The sequence below is a fragment of the Sminthopsis crassicaudata genome, chromosome 3 (genome assembly GCF_048593235.1).
Source record: "Sminthopsis crassicaudata isolate SCR6 chromosome 3, ASM4859323v1, whole genome shotgun sequence".
Taxonomy (NCBI): domain Eukaryota; kingdom Metazoa; phylum Chordata; class Mammalia; order Dasyuromorphia; family Dasyuridae; genus Sminthopsis; species Sminthopsis crassicaudata.
Genome location: NC_133619.1, coordinates 526,841,170 through 526,862,589, shown reverse-complemented (window position 1 = coordinate 526,862,589; position 21,420 = coordinate 526,841,170). Strand labels below are relative to the sequence as shown.

At 32.4% G+C, this 21,420-nt stretch overlaps 1 protein-coding gene across 2 annotated transcripts in view; it reads right to left on the bottom strand.

The window, feature by feature from the left end:
* The window catches only part of RDX (radixin), a 121,739-nt gene that overhangs the window by 55,544 nt on the left and 44,775 nt on the right, over positions 1–21,420 (bottom strand). For both annotated transcript variants that reach the window (XM_074304314.1, XM_074304315.1), the window contains exons 3-7: positions 20,682–20,765; positions 18,257–18,352; positions 15,237–15,511; positions 5,402–5,485; positions 5,054–5,200 (exon numbers count right to left, since the gene is read on the bottom strand). In XM_074304314.1, the coding sequence (XP_074160415.1) occupies positions 5,054–5,200; positions 5,402–5,485; positions 15,237–15,511; positions 18,257–18,352; positions 20,682–20,765 (686 nt within the window). The remainder of the gene's footprint in view (positions 1–5,053; positions 5,201–5,401; positions 5,486–15,236; positions 15,512–18,256; positions 18,353–20,681; positions 20,766–21,420) is intronic.

Below are 21,420 nucleotides of genomic sequence, written 5' to 3'. Positions count from 1 at the left end.
TTCACATATCTTGAATTTTAATGTTTGTATAAATGATTTCTATAGTTGCAAAAAACTAAAATTTATACACATACACACTATTGATTAGAAAATAGCCAAACAAATTTTGGTACATAAATATAACAATTTTGCTGGACTACCAAAAATGATAATTATGAAGAGTACAGAGCAATATAAGATGCAAAGAAAGGCAAACAGATATAAAAACAAAGTGACAATTTCAATGGAAAGAACAAAAAATGAAAAGACATTAAATGACATTATAAGCCAAGAACAAAAACAAACAAAAACCATGTAGTCACATGCAGTCCCAAAAAAATTCACTTCCTTCCATTCAATGGTGAAGAAAAACACTGCATACACTATTGAACTCAGTTGATGGACTAATTAGTTTCTTTTAATATTCACTATTATAAGTAATAGCTCTCTGTGGTAGAGAAGAAGACAGGGATATATATGGAAATGAAGACAACAAAATGCATAAATAAAGAATTGAATTATTAAAACAATCAACTGAATTCCCATTTTGACTCCCTCTTAATTCTTTCATTAATTCTCTTGAAGCACATGCATAATATCACTCTTCAGCTCAGAAACTTTTTTACTACTTGTCCTCATATACTACTTCACAAAGTAATACTAACAGCTTTCATGAATTCAATAATCATCTCTATTCTAATTATTCTCAAGATCCTAAGGTCCAGCCCTAATCTTTCTGCTGACCCCAAAATTCATATATCCAATTGCCTATTGGACAAGATAATTTAAATTCAACATAAACAAAAGTGAGTAACAACCCTCCTCCCTTCCAAATTTCTCTATTACTAACAAAGATACCGTCACTTTGCCAAGAAATTGGCAACATCTCATTATATATATATATATATATATATCCCCCTTCTCATTTCTGCTTTAACACTGGTACAGGCCCTCATCACTTTGTTCCTAGACTTTGGAAAATGTTGCTGATTGGCCCACAAATTTCAGCCCTTTCCAGTTCATTCTCCCCTAAGCTGCCAAAAGGAATTTCCTAAAGCCCAGGTGCAACTGAGGGTGTGATAACATCACATTCCCCACTCCCATCTTCATCAACATACTCTTGTATCCTTATTATCTCCAGGATTAAATATAGAATCATATTTGATGAAGATCTTCAAAATCTAGTGTGCCCCTCCTTCCCTTTCAGTCTTATGCTTACAGCTCTCCCTACACTCTCCTTCAACTCAGTGACATTGCTCTTATTGTTATTCGCTAAACATAACAATTTATCTCCGAACTCCCAGTATTTTCACTGGCTATTCTTCATGCATGGAATGCTCTTCTTCATTTCTAACTGCTGGCTTTCTTGAAGTCCCAGCTAAAGCCAAACTTTCTATTGGGAGCTTTTCCCAATCACTCTTAATTCTAGTGACTTCCCTTTGTTGGTTATTTATGTAGCACATTTATACTCACTTATTCACATATTCTCTCTAATAATAGAGACAGGGACTTGTCTTTAGCCTTTTTTGATTTCTTAGTGCTTAGCACCATGCTTGACACATATTAGATGTTGAATAAATGTTGACTGACTGCCTATTAAATAAAGTCTGCCATCAGATTGCTTTTCCAGTCTAATCTCTCACATACGCACCCAAGGTAGAATACTATTTTTCAAAATTATGACACTCTGAACCATGCCAAACTTTATACTACTCTTCTGTCTAGAAAAAACACCTTCTTTAACTCTCCTTACTGAAATCTTACTTTTTTCAAGGACAGTTGAAATTCTATTGCCTTTATGTGATTTTATGTGAAGCTTATTGACATTAGAGAAGATGCAGTAAACTTGCTTTCTTCCCCGATCTCCTCCTTTCATCTAGGCTTTACTCAACTTGCATTCAACCCCTTATTTTTAAAAACCTTAATCATTTAAATACTTCAAAAATGTAACTTGGAAAGAGAATGTAAATATCAACCACAATCTATTCCTACTAATAGAGATAAAACCTAGACTAGACACTGTGCTGCCATATAATATCCATTGTGAAGCCTACTACATTCACAGTTGAAAGCCTGATTTTGTGAAATCTTGAAAAAATGCAATCCACATTAATAGTAGTGACTCTAATGAATCTATGAACCAAAGACTAAAATAACAAGCTCTGATTGGCTAAAACCTGTTATCAAGTGACAAGAAACAACTGTCAAAAAAATAAGTTCAGTCTGGTGTGACCTGTTGTATATACTGGGCTTTTTATAATCACTACTTCATGAAGATAGTTTCAACATTTAATAATACATTCAAGAATTTGACCAGGAATGGAAATCAAGCTCATTATATAGTTGTCAAACAACACTTATCCTTTTTTGAAAATGACATCTGTTGTTCTCTAAACCTTTGACATCTTTCTTGTTTGCTATGATCTTTATTAATAATTTTTTATTATATATATATTTTTATAATATTATCCCTTGTATTCATTTTTCCAAATTATCCCCCCTCCCTCTATTCCCTCCCCCCGATGACAGGCAATCCCATACATTTTACATGTGTTACAATATAGTCTAGATACAATACATGTGTGTGAATATCATTTTCTTGTTGCACAATAAACTTTAGATTCTGAAGGTACATGCAACCTGGGCAGACAGATATTAGTGCTAACAATTTACATTCACTTCCCAGTGTTTCTTCTCTGAGTGTAGCTACCTCTGTCCATCATTGATCAACTGGAAGTGAGTTGGTTTTTCTTTATGTTGAAGATTTCCACTTCCATCAGAATACATCCTCATACAGTATTGTTGTTGAAGTGTACAGTGATCTTCTGGTTCTGCTCATTTCACTCAGCATCAGTTGATGTCAAGTCTCTCCAAGCCTCTCTGTATTCCTCCTGCTGGTCATTTCTTACAGAGCAATAATATTCCATAACCTTCATATACCATAATTTACCCAACCATTCTCCAACTGATGGACATCCATTCATCTTCCAGTTTCTAGCTACTACAAAAAGAGCTGCCACAAACATTTTGGCACATATATGTCTCTTTCCGCTCTTTAGTATTTCTTTGGGATATAAGCCCAGTAGTTTGCTATGATCTTTAAAAGATGACTGACACTGTGACTTAGAAGTCACACAATCCAGTTTTTTTCCCCCATAATAATAGACTTTTGTTAAGATTCTATTAATTGTTGTCTTTCAGTCATATCTGACTCTTTATGATCCTGTGGACCATATAGTCCATAGGATTTTCTTGGCAAAGATACTGGAGTGGGTTTGCCATTTCCTTCTCCAATGGATTAGGGCAAACAGAGATTAAGTGACTTGCCCAAGTTCACACAGCTAGTAAGCATATGAGGCCAAATTTGATCTCAGGTCTTCCTAATTCCTGACCCAATATTCTACCACTAAGCCACCTAGATGTCATAATTCTATTGGTGTAACTGGATATGTGATAATTAAAGATCTTGTGCATTTTATAGTATACTTAAGAAAGTAATTTTAAACAGATATTCTTTCCTAAATTTAAGTAATATAATGCCATCTAATGGATAATTCAAAATTAAACATTAATAAAAATGTTAAAGAAAGCAGATTTCCATAGAGTATTACTTTATAGTTAATCACAAACATTTTAGAGATTTTAAAATATTTTCACAAACATCTCATTTGACCCTTGCAGAAATTCTAGGAATAGGAAAAGAATAAGGCATTATCTTCCATTCTTTGGATGAGGAAATTGATGTTCTCAAGTTAAATGACATACCCATGATCACACAACTAATAATTAGCAAAGCCATAAATAGAACTCAGGTCTTCTACCTCCTAATTCACTGTTCTTTGTTCTAAACTGGTAATGTTTTCAATACCTTCTGTTAAAAAGGTAGGGATACAGACTAGACCTATAATCTCAATAGTATAAAAAGCTCTCAGAAAAGGAAAATCCCTCTTATCAATGCAGGTTGGCACTTTCTGAAGAGTAAATAATCTTAACTTGAATTGACCAACATCCATAGGATCTGTTAAGATTTCATGAACTTGGGTGGGGAAAAAATTAACTTCTTTATTTCCTTTGTAATCCAATGTTATTATATTTTAGTCATTTAAAAGCATTATTCTGAGAAGGGACTTTACCAAATTGGCAAAACAGGTCATGATACACAAAAAGGTTATCCTAAAATATCAAAAAGTTAAGTAACTTGTAGAAGACCAGAAAGTTAGTATGTCTCAAGAGGTAAAACTTAAATTCTGGGCTTCATGACTTTAATTATTATAATAGTCAAACTTGTCCTCCATCCAGTTCAGAGGAACTCTGGGTGTAAAACATTATATATAACATCAGATATAAAAAAAGAAAAGACATAAATAAATTTTAATATTATATATGTGTGTGTATTTAAAAACAAAACACAGGAATTAAAATTAAAACTTAGCTTCTAGTCTAAGGTATTCCATTTGTGATCTTGTGTAAATCTATCTTTCTATCCCCATTTTCTCTTACGTAAAATGAGGAACTTACAGTAGATGACTAACAGACCTTTATTCTCTACTACAGAAGGTCCCCTAAAGAAACCCTGACTGATTTGATATCCTAAAGAGCTACCAAGGTTAAGATAAACCTTGGCCTGGCAATGACTAATGGCTCTTTAATCGTACTAAGGAAAGATACTTAATAAAAGGGTAACAAAATGAAAACACCTCTTTTTTATTCTAAGTTTAATTCTCAATCTATTCTACTATCCTCACATAGATGAGAAAAGAACTTTAAGTGATTTACTCAAATTAATTAAATTAAATTAAAAAAACATTTACTGGGCGTGTACTATATTCAACTCTACCCCAAAGTAACAATGATGAATGAACTTAAGAAATGCTCACAGTAAATTGATCATGTTTTATAAATACTCTATAAAGTTGAATCTAAAACATAAGGGACAAACATAGTAGAAATGTAATGAAAATTTAGTGACTCATCAACTAAAGTTTAATCGAATTAAAGCAGATAGCTTTAACAAATGAAAAAGAAACCCATCACAACTTACGATAAGCATTAGTTTAGCATACAATTTACTTACTTGTCATCATGCTCATAAATGTTCAGACCCAAAGCATCAACACCTAGCCATAATTCAGTTCCTTTTTTATTCTTTATTTCAAAATAGTTGACACCATACATTTCCAGATCTTGTGCAATCTTCAGATATTCCATCATTGAATCTTCCCTGTTGAGATAATGCTAAATTATAACAGATTTACTCATGGCAAATTCAACACAGAGTACCAAAATAAAAATCCAAAATTTCCTTTGTTGTAAAATATAATGCTATACTTAATTATACTTTCTGAAAATCTAATGCAATGACAAATTTCACAAAATTTAAGTACTTTAAATTAGGGAAAACAAATTTTCAAAATTGAAGTACCTTAACATCCCTCTGTGTTCTTCATGCCAGTTCTGTATTCTTTCTTCCCACTGTTCTTTTGTCAGTTTGTGCTGTTCCAACACTCTAGTAAGAAGAAAATTCTATGAAAGCGTATATAAATTCACATATCTAAAATAATTCAAACACTATGAATTTATATTCATATATGTTTCCAAGATTTGTCAAAGTGATAATTTACTCTGTCCTCCTCCCACCTTCTACATTAATAATTTTTACAACCAAAAAGTAACACACATTCCTATCCATATATATATATATATATATATTGGAGGGAGGGGTGAGGCAATTGGTGACTTGCCCAGGTCACACAGCTAGAAAGTATTAAGTGTGAGGCCACATTTGAACTCGGGTCCTCCTCTCTTCAAAGGAGCTCTATCCACTGCGCTACCTAGTTGCCCTATATGCTTTTTTAAAAAAGATTAAATAGTACATAGATTCACAACTCCTGAATCCTAATTCTTTCCTTAGCTTACCAAACTACATATACTTCCTAAATTTCTAATATTAAATTAACACAGTTAGTGAATTTCTAGTTAAAATATTTATGTATAAACACCATAATTTGTCTTATTTGGAAGGAGAGGATAAATGATAGTAATTTCTTTAAAAAAAAAAAAAAAAAAAAAAAGTTTTATCTGGTAACTCCTACTTTCTACACTACTGTTCGCAAATACCGGATCTGGAGTCTAGATGACTCAAAACCAGTTCTTTCAACTCCAAATACAATGCACTGCCAACCACAACACTTACCTGTACACTTCAGATAAAACTAGGAAATTAACAGTTAGTTAAATGGAAGTTATTTGGGAATGTTCTGTTTTCCAAAGTTATTTTCAACTTAAACAAAGGAAATAAATGACTGGTTCTTCTTGTTAACAATGAGTTACTTAAAAGTCTACAACTTTTAGACTGAATATACCATTGAAAGATTAATGGATTTATAAAACAAAAATTTCTAATCCAATTCCCCAACTGTAAGGCCTTAATTTCTTCCATGAAAAAAATTATGATCAGATTCATACTGACAGGTAAAGTGAAAATGCTCTCTTATCTCCATTGTGCCAATTTTAGAAAGGATAATACTACTACACGTAGCCCTAGCACTTCTATGATTAATTGATACAACACAACTAGCATTTATTTATACAGGTTCGGCATTGTTTTTCTTCCACTAGTTCATTACAACAAAGCAAAGAAGTTCAGAAAAACTCAAAGAAATGCTCAAATACTGTTCCTGATACTATGATGAATCATAACCTCTAAGAGCCTAGATTTTGTTATCTGTAACACTAAAAGCATCTATTCCCAGTCATCATGATTTACACCCTCCTCCATGTCATCCTTGGTTCCTCTCAATTGCTCACCACATATAGTCAATCAATTGTCAAATCATAATTTCTCTATACCATCTATTGTGTGTGTATATATATATATATATATATATATATATATATATATATATATATATATATATATATATATTCCCATCTTTCCAATACCCTAATTCAGACCCTTATTATTTCTCACTTGGACTACTACATTAGTCTTCTAATTAATTTTTTTGTCCCAAGTTTCTTCTTCAACTAATCAATCCTTCAGTTAGCTGAAAAAAAAAAAAAAAAAAAAAAAAAAAAAAAAAAAAAAAAAAAAGATTTTCCTAAAGTGTATATATGATTGTCACCACCTTCCATTTCCCTGTTTGGCATTTAAAACTCTTTTACAACCTGATCATTTCCCACCAGTCTGCAGATCTCCACATAGATTCTATAGTTCAGTCATTCTAGCAAACTTACTGGATATCTAACACTTTCTTCTCTTGACTTTTTGACTTCACACTGGCTTTTTCTCATGCTTTTAATATAAATGTTTTCCCTTTCAAGCTCAGACTCTTAGAATTGCTGACTTCTTTTAAGATAGAAAACAAGCACCAAGTACCTTTTTCTGGGTCCCCAGAATTACTAGTGCCATTCCTTTAAGTTTATCTTCCAACTATTTTCCATTTTTCAACTTCTGATTTATACGTTACACACCTCAATGGAATGTAAGCTCCTGATGGGGAACCAGATACTTTCTTTAATCCTGAGAAGCTCTCAAACTTCTCCAAAATAAGAATTATGTAGGAAAGATAAAGCAATTTCAAAACCCTCCAAAGTTTAAGACTCCCAGAACCCTGAAACAAATAGAAGTGATATCTAACTGGGGCCGCTTCTACCTCCAGAAGTCAATATATGGACTAGGCCATCCTAGAAGAAGGGTCAGACAGTTTTACAGAGTAGCCCTTCAGGAATCTTGCTTTCAAAAGGGCAAGGTCTCAGAAAATAGGCAAGAGCAGGATATAAAAAATAAAATACTGAAATTACCAAAGATTTCAGGAAAAAAGAAAATGTGGTTAAAGGTCTTGAGCAGAAGCAGATAAATCAAAAGGGAAGATATTAATAGTAGAAAGGAATATGGCCTCTGGATCATCTAAACAAGCCCAGACATCTATGAATAAATGCTGCAAGACAAAAGAAAAATAATGAATACCCAATAAAGCAAAGGATATCCTGTAAATTTTCAAAAAAGCATAGAATCACACATCAGGATGTTTCTGAATGGTATAAAAGAAAAAGAAAAATTGTAAAAGCACAATTTATGACTTTCACTACAAAAATGACTGGCAGAATGGAAAAACCATCTAGGATGGAAAAATTCACCACCCGCCCCTCCAAAACAAACAAAAAGAGAATAATGGATTGGGAATACACAGCAGTGAAAGACAATCTGGGAAGGGAAGCAACAACATGAAGGGAAAAAAACAAAGAAACAAAGCAAAACAAAACAAAAACAAAAACAAAAAAGCAAACCAAAGTATGGATTTTCAGGACTGGTATAGAGAAAATTTAAGAATTGTTAAGCTTCCCCTCAGAATAGAAAGTCAAAAAATCTCAACATCATAACTCAAAAAAACTGCCCCCATTTTTGAATACAGAATACAAAATACCAACTTAAAGAATCTGTAGATCCACTCCAGAATGAAGAATGAATTTTTTGAAGCCTAGGGCTGTTTTTGTCTCTTTCCCCCCCTCTCGGTTTCATTCCCCCTTAACAAATGTTTATTAATTAAAATATTCTCCTTCAGTCTTACTCTTAGTCATATACAAATCTTGACCATCTGTCAAAACTAATTTAATATTCTACTTCCTTTAGGAATCAGATCTGTGTCATACTAAAACAACATTCTGATCTTGCTGAACTCCTGTAACTTTTCTGAGCCTCAGCTTCCTAATATAACAAAGAGAAACTGTCTCATAAGGATCATTAACAAAGCATTATGAAACATAAAACAATTACTGTATTTTGCAAATTTAAGGTGGCTTTATTCTTATTGAGCCTTCATTTACTTCACTTGTCCCTGAACTTTTAATACTGTTTATTCCACATAATTTACTAGTTTTTATAATCATGGACATTCATCTACCAAACTAGGTTATGATACCTTTGAAACCAAAAACTCTTGTCTTAAATTGATTTTAATTTTCCGCTGATGAAATTTCATAAGGTATCCTCAAACAAGAACCTCTACTATCCCTCTGGATTTCAGATCCTGAACTCATGATAAAGGCTCAGTTCTATTACAATTTGTCTTCATCTCTACCCTTGCCTCATGAAAATCAGAAATCATGTAAGTGAAATATTGCTGTTTTATTTTCCATGTGGATTATTTACAAGCTACCACAATGCTCTTTTTATTATTCTAGAATTCTAGAAACTGAAAGAGAGCATGATATAGTAAAATAGTATTAAACGTAAGACTGAAAGGACATGATTTCAAAATCTTAACTCTGTCACTTAGTACCTAGGGCAGGGGTTCTCAAACTACGACCCCTTGGGACAGAAGCTGCCACTGGGTTATGGCAAATGGGCTGAAGGGCGGAGACAGAGTGTGAGTTTTTGTTTACTATAGTCTGGCCTTCCAACAGTCTGAGGGACAGCGAACTGGTCCCCTATTTTAAAAGTTTGAGGGGCGGCTAGGTGGCGCAGTGGATAGAGCACCAGCCCTGAATTCAGGAGGACCCGAGTTCAAATCTAGTCTCAGACACTTAACACTTCCTAGCTGTGTGTCCCTGGGCAAGTCACTTAACCCCAGCTTCAGGGGGGGAAAAAAAGTTTCTTACAAAGCACTTTATGAATTTACAAATATAAATATTATTTCAATTTATCTTCATGACAACTCATGGAAGCATGTATTAATAGTATTATTTTACAAACGAGGAAGTCAAAGCAGAAAGGTTAAGTCACTTGCCTCTAACTAGTGACTAAGGCTGGATTTGAATTTAGATCTTCCTAAGACCTGAGTTCAAATCTAACCTCCAACACTTAATACTTCCTTAGCTGCATAACCCTAGGCAAGTCACTTAACCCCAATTGCCTTAGGAGGGGAAAAAAAAAAAAGAATAAGAAAATGGTGATTATGACAAGCTCTAAAGTTCCTCTCCAATTCTAATTACTATGCTCCCATGCAGCTAATAGTAATCACACAAATCAAAGAGTTGTCTGGCCTTAAGATAATACTTTAGTTGAACAAGCAACACATAAAGGTTTTATATTTATTTTGCATGGATCTGTGATTTCATTAGCATAAGTATCTGCAGAGGAATTTCCTCCACCAATTCACATTTTATTCAATTTATTAGCTGAGAACAGTCCAAGAGCACCTAGTTGCTAAGTGATTTGCTCAGAGTCAGCAAGCCAATATGTGTCAGTGGTAGGATTTACACTCAAGACACCCATTTTGAAAAAGAAAAGCATAAAAATATTTTTTAAAGTAATTCTGAAAAGAGTTCTTGAAACAAAAGGAAACCTTCTTGCTAAAAAATTTATTTGCTATCTCTTGATGGTTGTTCCTATCCTCTGGAAATTTCTTGTAAAGGACTGAAACTCTTGAGTTAATGCACTGAGTTCAGACAATTGAGCACTTAAGGCTAATTACCGATTGGACAATACTCCAAGTATATAACAGGAAAATGGCCCTTCCCACTATACTGTGCTGGCCTAATCATTTGGTGTATACAGAGAACTGGGAGGGTTTGGGGGTGGAATGAGACTAGCCAGTCACTTTGGCAAGAAGAAGAGGTGAGATTGTGGAGATCCTGTGGACACACAGGATCACTTCACTTCTACCTCTAAAGACCAAGAATAAAGGCCAATGGCTTTTGCTTATCCTGACACTGGCTGATTCTAAGGTATCCAGATGCTAACATGGTCTTCACAATTTCTTTTACTCAGAATATTAAAATGTTTTAAATAAACCTGTTGATTTTTTAAAAATTTTCAGCTTCTTACTGATCCATTACACTAAATTAGGCTCTATACCTGGACAGGAGGGAAGAGAACTCAAGAGATGGAATAGTTTTTATTATAATACTCTCACCTCCAGGGGTGAGGAGCGTCTGAACTAAGATAGTAGTAACTTGTGAGTGGAGAAGAAAGTTGAAATGTAAGGGAAGTTAATAACTGGAAAAGTGAGGTTTTAACCTTGATTCTTCTACTTCTCACAGTTCAATGTTTTTTCATTACACCACAGCTATCCTTTGTAGTTTGTCATACTTTCTCAGTTTGGTACTTATTATTCAGTTGTTCTTTCCTGAAGTTGTTCCTTTAACCAAATTCTAATTTACACAGTATTTTTCTAATGGAGTACTTCCATGTCAAAATTGGCTCTTGGAAAACCTACAGGCAGATTATAATCAGAATAAACTTCAATATTTTCTAGTCAAATCCATCTTATTGCTCATGTGGCCTATATTTAGACCACAGTTGTTACAGCAAAACACTGCACTTATATGAAGAATGCTCTTCTCCCCCTCCCCCACCAAAGTCTAAGGTCTTTTTTTTTTCCCCCCAATATCTTGGCACAGGGATAGTCATTACAATCACCTAATTTGATCATATTATTCTCCATGGTCTTTCTTAAATATCTTTTCTCATTTATAATCTCAAATTTCATCTTTTCTCAAACTACAATGCTATTTTTAATGTTCTTTATTTATCTCCATAGAAACAATAATCTGTCCTCTATATCAAGCTATCACTTTCTGAAATCTTCCATCAAAATCTAATTATTGTTATATAAATCCACTATGAGGCAGAAAAAAAAAATTATATTACAAGACATGGAGAAAAGCAACATTTTTATATTTGTCTATAGTAGTCCAAGGAGAGAAGTAGTATTTTCCCTATATATTCTCAATATCAGACACTAAAAATAAACAAACAAACAAACAAACAAATAAATAAATCCAACTTTAAGGTAAGATTTATGCATTTCTTAAAACAGTGGGCAATTAATAAAATCAGTTTTCAGAAGTTATTTTTATTATCTGTAATACTGTACAATGGAAATAGAACACCTAAGGTTCTTTGATCATAGTATCACTGTTGGAATGCCAAGCATATCTAAGTGAATAGAAAAAGATTAATATATCACATCTCATATGTATGTTTCTCTTTACAGTATAAAAGTTACATATGCTAGCTAATTTATTCCCTGACATCATTATTACAAAAAAAAGTTAGAACATGGTCTGAGATAATAACATTCAAATGATCAAGCTTTATAAGTTAATAAAAAAAATGACCACCCAGCCTCTCTGTGAAGATGTCTGGAAGAGAAAATCTTCTTTCATCCACGACTGGCTGATGCAACCACTCTACTTTTGTACAATTATAATTAAAAGGATATTTTCCTCATATTAAGCCCAAGTATTCCTTATTGTCACTTCCACCTTTAGCACCTGGCACCGCCCTTAGAGGTCAAGCCTAATCCTTATTTCATATAACAGACCTTTAAAACATTTGAAACTCATAATCACATAGTATAAGTTGCCTCTTCTATAGATTAAAGCTCTCAGATGTTTCATATGACCTGTTGGTTCTTTGTTCTTTACAATACATAATTGGTAATGGTAAATTATAATTATGATTAAACTTTAAAAATTACATTCCTGAAGTAACAATGGCAGAGTATCCTAAAAAAGAGTCTAACTGGTGTCATTCTAAATATAAATCTTTATGCCTACTAACAAAATGACACACTACTAATGAAAGCATCAAACAAAAGCTATGCTAACACCTTACTATAATGTGAAACTAGAAAATATAAAGAAGTTGCAGATAAAAGGAGGATGATTCACAGATTCTCCTTATAAAGGTGAATGAAACAGTTAATCAAAACTAGTTTTTTTCATGTGCCAAAAAGGCAAAAAGAATTATTTCCTGGAACATTTGCCAATTTTACCTTGTAGTTCTAATCAAGAACACTGACATTATTATAAAGAAAATCACAGCTTACATGCTAACAACTATTGCAGGATAAAGAAATAGAAAATCCTATGATAAATCTGATGAAATTCTGCCAATTAGTTACTGTTTTAACTTGCTGCTTAGTGCTATCAATGTAAATGAGTTAAACTTCAAGAAATGAAAGAAGGTTGTATTATTACCTTGTCTAGCATGAATACTTTAACAAAAAAAAAAAAATAACTAGTAGTCACTGGATGCAGTAAGTACCTAAAAACATTTGAGAAACTAAAATTAATCCAACTTTAGCAAATAAGAAACCATATTTCCATTTCAGAATTAGGGATCTATACTTATCACCCAGTGATTAGAGTAAAATTCAAATTATCAAATTTTAACCAAAAACAACCAAATTGTAAAGATCAAGACAAGGAAATACTATGAATTTATACTACCTCTGAACTGTTTGTCATGCCAGGAAAAAAAAAAAATGAAGTGCATAAAAGTAAAGGCAATATTATTTCTTTCAAAAGCTTAACCAAGACAAAACATTTGTCATAAAGAACATATAAAGAATCCATAAACCACCTCAATTAGTTAACATTAGGTTTCTTTACTAAGCTATGAGACTTGGATAGTTAAAAGCAGCACCAGTTAAGAATACAAGCTCATATGCAAAAATGTCAGACCTAATGAAAGACCACAAGACTATAAGAATAAATGAATCTGCAGAGAGAGATTGACATAAAAACTAGTTGGGCCAGATCATTTCTGGAACATTAACAGATGAAACCATATGTGCAACAAATCTACAGTGATTGTTCTTTTCTTATTTTGTTTCCTACCTTTTATTTATTGAATGCAGCTTTAGCCAATGTAAGATAAAAGGTAAACAATAAGAACAAATGCACTGAAAGGAGAATGATAAACATTTTTAAAAGGAAATTTAAATGAATTAACAGAGAACAATCAGTTTGTTGATATATGGAGGACAATCTATTCTTAGTAACAATAACAATGAACTATGTTTGTATTCTATGGTCATTATACCTGATATGACAATTAAGAAGATGAAGTAGGAGAGTCAAATTTTACCAAATACAAAAACATTCAACATTTCAACAACTTACTGGCCAATTCAACTATTTCCTCATCTCTATAAAATACTTAGGAGAATGTCCTATGGTCACATTGAAAAGGTCCTTGATAAAAACACGAGAAGAGAATAAGCAGATTTTTGCAGAAAATTTTCTACAGGACATACCCGATTAAGATTTAGCAAATAAAAGATCTTGCAACTGTGTCAATTTAAAAAAAAAAATCTGAATAGAACAAAATACAGAGTTTGTTCCAATACATGTAAAAAACAATTATCTATGATACCTTCATTCTATGATCCATTTTATACTATTAAGCATGAAACAAATGTTTTCCTTAGGAATTTTTTGGTATCAAAAGCTATCCTGTCAAAGCAATGCTCAGCAAATGTTATAAAAAATGGAAGAAACATTGTGATTCTATTAAACACAGGAATACTATAAGGATATCCACAATTATCCAAAAAAGCTAAATTCACCTTAGGGAAAAAGGAAAGTTAATTGAAAAACTTATACCATCTTTGTCATGACATATAGCCAGACAAGTTCCCACTGTTTTAATCTACAGAGTCAGATATCCCTGAATGGGCACTGGAGGTGAATAATGAAGTAGAGTCCCAAATTGAAGAAGAAAATCAAAGTATTAGAAAAACAGAGTTAAGGGACCCCAGAGACCAATCAATACAGGGATCATTCACTAGAGTCAAATCTCCTGTGTGCCTGACACCTGGGTGAACTTAAAATGGATTTTATATTGTTAAATAAAATGTTATTGTATTTAAAAATGTAAAAACTATTTTTGGCTCACTGGTTAATCCTACAAACACATGTGGGTAGCCATACAAAAATTGGGCCAAATATGGTCCTCGAGACACAGTTAACCAATGCGTGTTATTTCACAATTGGATTTTATAGATAATAATCTGCCATCATTAGGTGGAAAATTTTGGCACTTAAGTGGAGGACTTGGAAATGCTATTGTTTAGTATAGATCTGAGCAATATAGAGAAGTGCTTAGTTAAGAACTTTTCATAATAATAATTACTAATTTTTGCATCTTTTTTGGGAATCAATTAATTTTTATCTTAAAGGGATAATTTTAATTTGATTATCTAGGAAGAGAGACACTAAAAATTTTTGGTATAGACTGTCTTATTCTGTAGAGCAACCTGGTTATGATTTTAAAAGAAATATTCACCAATACTTAAGGTTCAAAATATGAAAAGTTTCAGGAAGGCTTTTGCAGGTAACAGTATAAAGACACACACAATGTACAAAATAACCATAACAATGCAACTAGAAAGAAAATAAAATCAATGAAACAAAATGCTACATGATTATGCTGAATCATGGTCCTTAAAGATATTTGGAAATGAAGTCAAAAACGAGTCATTAATAACAATTAAAAATAAAATGAAATATCATTTTTCACTTACCGTTGAGGTAAAAGTCTATCATTAGCTAGGTAGCCTGGTTTATGAATTTCCTTATTATGATCTCCATATTTAGACTGGACAGCATAGGAAGCCAAAAGAACAGCAGTTTCAGGAGGGCAATATATTTCATCGTTTAAGATTGCTTCTTTAACTTGTAGGAAGAAAAGTCTCTGCGTTATTTCTTGAATTAGTTCTTCAGACACATCTTCAGGAAAGAATTTAGCTCGAAATTTGAACTGCAGAGGATTCTCTTTTCTTACATCTTGCTGTGTTACCTTAAATAATAGTTTTGAATATTATCAAAATCAGCAATCTTACTCTATATCTAAATCCCAATTCAAGTATTTTAAGGGAAAGAATTCTGAAAGTTCAAATATCTCTAAAGTAGTCTTAAATTATTTTATTTACAACTTGATTTCATATTCTTTTGTTCAGCTTATTTAAAAAAAAAGGCATGATGATCAAAATCTTTAATTCTATCCATCCTAAAAACTTAACTTAAAATCTGTTTTAAAAGATCCTACTTTGGCATATAGGTTTTAGTAATTTTGGCTATATAACTTTTAATAATTCCCAATCTTGTCTAGTATGCAATGTTGGTGTCTAAATCAAATTAACATAAAAAATAGCATATCTCATTAAAGCAAAATTTACTTTAAAAAAAAACTTCAAGACACTGATTTTAAAGCAACTACTTTTAACAAATTTCTCCAAATATAAGTATCAATCCCTAAATTAATCCCTTTACATGGAGAAAATATATAGTTATACAGTAAAAATATGAATTACCATATGAAAAATATGCATTTAGTTATTCTGATTATACTCCCTATTAAAAAAATACTCCTCAAACCTATCCATTCTGGTCCTGAATTTCCAACTGATTATTAGACACAATCATTTTGATGTACCACTCACATCCAAAACTGAACTCATCATTTCATTACTACTATGCCCAACATGCCTATTGTCCCAACTTGTCTATCTCTATTTATGACTCCTTCTAATTACTCAGGCAGGATATATTGAAGTCCTGTTGAAGTCCCTTCCTCTTCATGCTCTGCCTAATCAGTTAATGAATTATATGGATTAACTACCAGTAACTAACATCTTACATTTACCATTTCCACTCATATTCCTACAATGCCTAACAATGACAATCATATTTCTTCCACATTCCTGAATGAAATTCTTCTTTCCCTTCAAGAAGGCTCAGAACAGGTTAAAAAAAAAAAAAAAAAAAAACTCCTTTATGAAGGTAACATATTGCTTAACAGTCTCTGCTAAAATCAAGTTGTTCTTCAAATTTTATTAGGAATACTGTTCAGAATTCTCCCTTATGTCTTATCACATATATCTGAATCAAACTTTTGCACATATCTTATTTCTCATAAACTAGCAAGCTACAGGAAGATCAAGTATATACATAAAATATTTTACATATTCGCAATTCCAGAAGCAAAAGTAGTACCACTGCACATGAATTAAATTAAATGGTAAAATGCAATTGTTATGTCAGTTAATTTGTTACACAAGAGAGAATGAAAATGAAAGAGAAATGACTGACACTAAAAAAATGTAAACAAAAGATTTTAAATAAATTTAAAATATACTTGCAAACATAACCAACCCTAGTTAAACACATGATATGGAGGCAATTATTCTTTAAAAAAAAAAAAAAACATCAAAAACAAAGCATTTTAGAAAAAAAATTTAAATCAATATATCAGTAATTTGACTGCCCAAATCATAAATTTCTAATTACTTTTCTCATATTATTGATGGTCTTATTTATTGGACAAGCAAAGATTGAATGCTTCTCCTAAATAAATGAATCAGTTTTTCCTTTAAAATAAAATAACAAATTGAACAATGAATGTTAAGAGAATTTAGGAAGAAGCAGGGAACTGTACTTGCAGTCTAAAGATAACTTACTCAGAAATAAAAGGAGCTCCCTGAAGATCAAACCTACCTCTGACATTTACTGTAAAACCCTGGGCAAGTCACTTAATCCCTATTTCTCTTGTTTCCTCAACTGTAAAATAGGGATAAGAAGAGTACCCACCCCCTTGTTATTTTTTGTTGTTGTCCTCCTTCTCATGGCACCAGGGAGGTGATACCATGACATACAAGTGAACTGGATGTGAGGGAAGGAAAGCTGTCACTTTCTCCTCTGAAACAATCTGGGTCCAGTGGCCAAATATATATTAGGATGACTGGAGATGGTCCTAAGTAAAATGGGAGACTTAGCCTTTTTAACCAAGTCTTTAACAAATCAACTGATCTTTCAGTGATTAAGGCTAGGTAAAACAGAAATTTTTATCTAATTCCCCCCCCCCAAAAAAAAAAGAATCAGAGGGCAAGATCCTCAAGGTTTCTGGCCAAACCCCCAACAACTGCTATTTACATTCACCCTGTGGCAATCAGGGCCAAAACAAAGATCAAATGGGCTTGGACCCATCCTCTAAGGTTGTTGTGAAGAGCAAATAAGATGCTATTTATAACTTAGCATAGTGCCAGTCATTTATATAGGTATTATATAAATACTTTTCCTTTCCCCTAGAACACAATTATAAATAATATTTAGGTTTCAGACAAATTTGGGAGGAATAAACGTACAGCTTATATTCAGACTATAAATTAGTAACCTACACAGGTGTTATAACTCTAAAATACTGACAATAAATACATAAGAATTAGCATTTATATGGCTCTTTAAAGTCTGCCATGCATTTTACATGTTATTTAATTTGAACACTATGATAATTCTGTGAAGTAGGTATTATTATTATACTCATTTTTATATTTGAAGAAAATAAGGATAGAGATGATAAGTGATCTGCCTAAGGTAACATAGACAGAAAAGTTGAAACAGGATTCAAATCATGTCACTCAAAGCACATTATGTAGCTGCTTCTATATAATGATCATAACCAGGTATAATTTACCTTTTTATTTAGTCACTCAAAGCACATTATGTAGCTGCTTCTATATAATGATCATAATCAGGTATAATTTACCTTTTTATTTAGTTTTAGCCATGTTGAATAGCCTTTACTATCGACATACTGTAGCCCAAAAAACCAGACTTCACGCAGGCCAACTGTTTTCACCACCTTAAAAAAAGAAACAGATCAGTATTAGCTCATTATTCACAGTGGCTCTGGATAAATTTTACTTTGAGGGTTCAATGCAATAAGCTTATACTTTCAACCAGAGAAAAATTGCTGTGTCTTTAAAAATTTGCATTACAATACTCAAAATAGCAGTGAATATCACTGTTAAGGAATTATGATTTGTTATCTCAAATTTTTTACTGCTTTCCACAGTTCCATGATAGGAAAAAAACCTTTCCTAGCATCCTCCTTTCTTTAGGCCTCTGAGAAAAGCTTGAGGAAGCCCAAATGGATATATACATGTGCTTGAACTTAAAAATACTTGACATACAACAAACTTGCTAAGAGATAAGAAAGTAGTAAAGGCATTAGTCACAGTATAAAAATATCTTGTGCTTTACAAAAGGATTGACATCTGCATTCTTGTTAAGACTGAGTTTTCATGACATATTTAAAAGGCAAGCTTCAAAATACAACATATCTCAAAGCCCACAAACCATATATGATGCACATTTTATGATGATATCTATTACTAATGAGCATCCCAATGTAAGTTATTTCAGGAATTCAGTTCCTCCTCATTTTATTTTGTATTTAATGAACTGTTTACATATGACTGATGAACAGAATATAAGCTCCCTGAGGGCACAAACTGCTTTTCACTTTGGTCTCTATATCCTTACTGCCTTGCATTTAATAAACACTTATGCTTTTTTTGTTAAATTGAGTAGAACAAAGTTTTACAAATCAATCATCCAACAAGTATTTCTTAAGCTCCTATCATATGCCAGGCACTACTCTATGTGCAAAAAAATTTAATCCTACAGAAGCAAACACAAAGACATTCTTAAATATGTATCAAATAAATAAAAAGCCAAATATAAATAAGCAAAAAAGTTCTAAAATAAAATGTAGTTTGAGAAAAAAAGGCCATAATATCTGAGGTGATGAGGAAAGGTTTCAAAGAGATAGTGTGTATGCAACATCTTGAAGGAAGAAAAGGATTCTAGAAGGCCGAAGTGAAAAAGATGTACATTTCCAGGCAGTACAAAAACACATAAATAGGAGATAGGATGTTGTAGGTGAGAAATAGAAAGAAAAGCTATATCAAAGAGTGCAGAAAGGAAACATGTTCAATGAGGCTGGAAAGATAGACTGGGGCTAGATTTGCAGCACATACTTGAGTTTAACTAGGAGGAAGTCAGACTGAAATCATGCAAATTGAATAAGGAGTCCATTAGCTCAAAGATTAAAATCTATTATACTGTTAGAATAATGATGCCATCAACAGAAATAGGCAGGTTTTGAATAGGAATGGTAAGTTTAGGGAAAACAAGAAGTTATGATTTGGACATGTTAAATTTAAGACTGCTCCAGAACTTAATAGTTTGAAGTGTCCAAAAATTCGATGATGTGAGATGTTACATAGTCTATGTGAGATGGAAGTTCGGGAAGAGACTGTGACTAGACACTGTGGATTTGGGAGTAAAGAGTTTGAAAAGTAATTATTAACCAAGAGGAAGAGATAAATTCAGTGGGAGAGTAAATATAAAGATTAGTAGAGGGCCTAGGATAGAATCTTGGGGAACATATACAGTTATATAGGAGGACATGGGTGATAAACATGCAAAAAAGAAGAGGATTAGGAATAGTTAGGCAGAAAGGAGAACCAAGAGTCAACAGGGCCACAAAAACCCAAAGATGATAAAAATATCCAGGAGGTAAGGGTGGAAACAATATTTAATATAGCAGAGAGGCCAAGAAGGATGAGGTTAAAAAAAACAAAACACAAAAAACAAAAAACAAAACCACACACCATCAGATTTGGTAATAAGGGTATCATCAATAACACTGAAGAAAGCAGTTTTAGTTGAATACTTGCCCAGGGTCACAAAGTTAGTTAAGTGTCTGAGACTCAAGTTGAATTCAGGTCTTCCTGAATTCAGGTGTTTCAAAGTAGAGGCATTGCACATGTAATAATATAAAGACTTAAGCAGGAAAAAAAAAAAAAAAAAAAAAAAAGGCAGAAAATCACATCTACATAAAGATAATTAACATTTCATTTTTGTGGTATCCAATCCACATAAAGAACTCAATAAACATTCTTTGAATTTCATTTCATGAATGTATACTGCCCTACATAATTAAGATGAAAAAAGGAATAAAAGGCCAAGTGATCAATAAAGATGTTAATGCTAACAAGAAAAAACACATACTATTATCAGTGATAGGTATAAAATGAAAAGATGAAAAATGCTACCTAAAAACACCTGCCACATTTCATTAAAAATCATATGGTAAAAATAAACTACATAGGTAATACATTTACCTGGTCAAATAGTTGTTTGCCAGTTGTATTGGGCTGGATAGCAAATTCCAGCTCTGCATCCATAGTAGTTACTCTTACATTGATCTGTAATAACAAAAAGAAAAGTGAGCAAAATGAAAAGGCATTTCTATTAAATACTTAGATAAATCAATATTTTTATGAAGCCATTTTATATGACAAAGTTTCATGAGAAAGAGCTGTTTAAAAAAATTCTATTAAATTATAAGCCTCTCTGTTATAATGTAGGATCCCTGACTAAAGGAAAAAGAAAAAAGTTTATTTCTCCAAAGGCTTAATAGAGAATACTGCATATAGCTGGCATTTGATAATCTGTAGAATTAGTTTTAATTCTTCACTGTCTCAGAGATAGTGTCCCAAAAGTTTTAATGCAGTTTTAATATCTAATAACTTCAGAAGTATAAATTCTGCAAACTTACAAATATTATTTAAATGTTTAATACTCATTTTATTTTGCCTGCTTCAAACTCTCCACACACTGATATGCCCTCCATTCAGCCACTAAAATTACTTTTCTAACCTTGTAGATCTAATCATGTCAACTCTTCTACCCAATGAATTCTAAGCTTCCAATCAATTCCCAGAATCAAATACAAAATTTTCTGTTTGGTGTTCAAAGTCCCTTCTAGCCTGACTCCTTATCCCCCTACCTCCAACCCTTTTCGGTCTTTTTACACTTTATTTCCCAACATTCTTTAATCTAGTGACCCTAGTCTCCTGA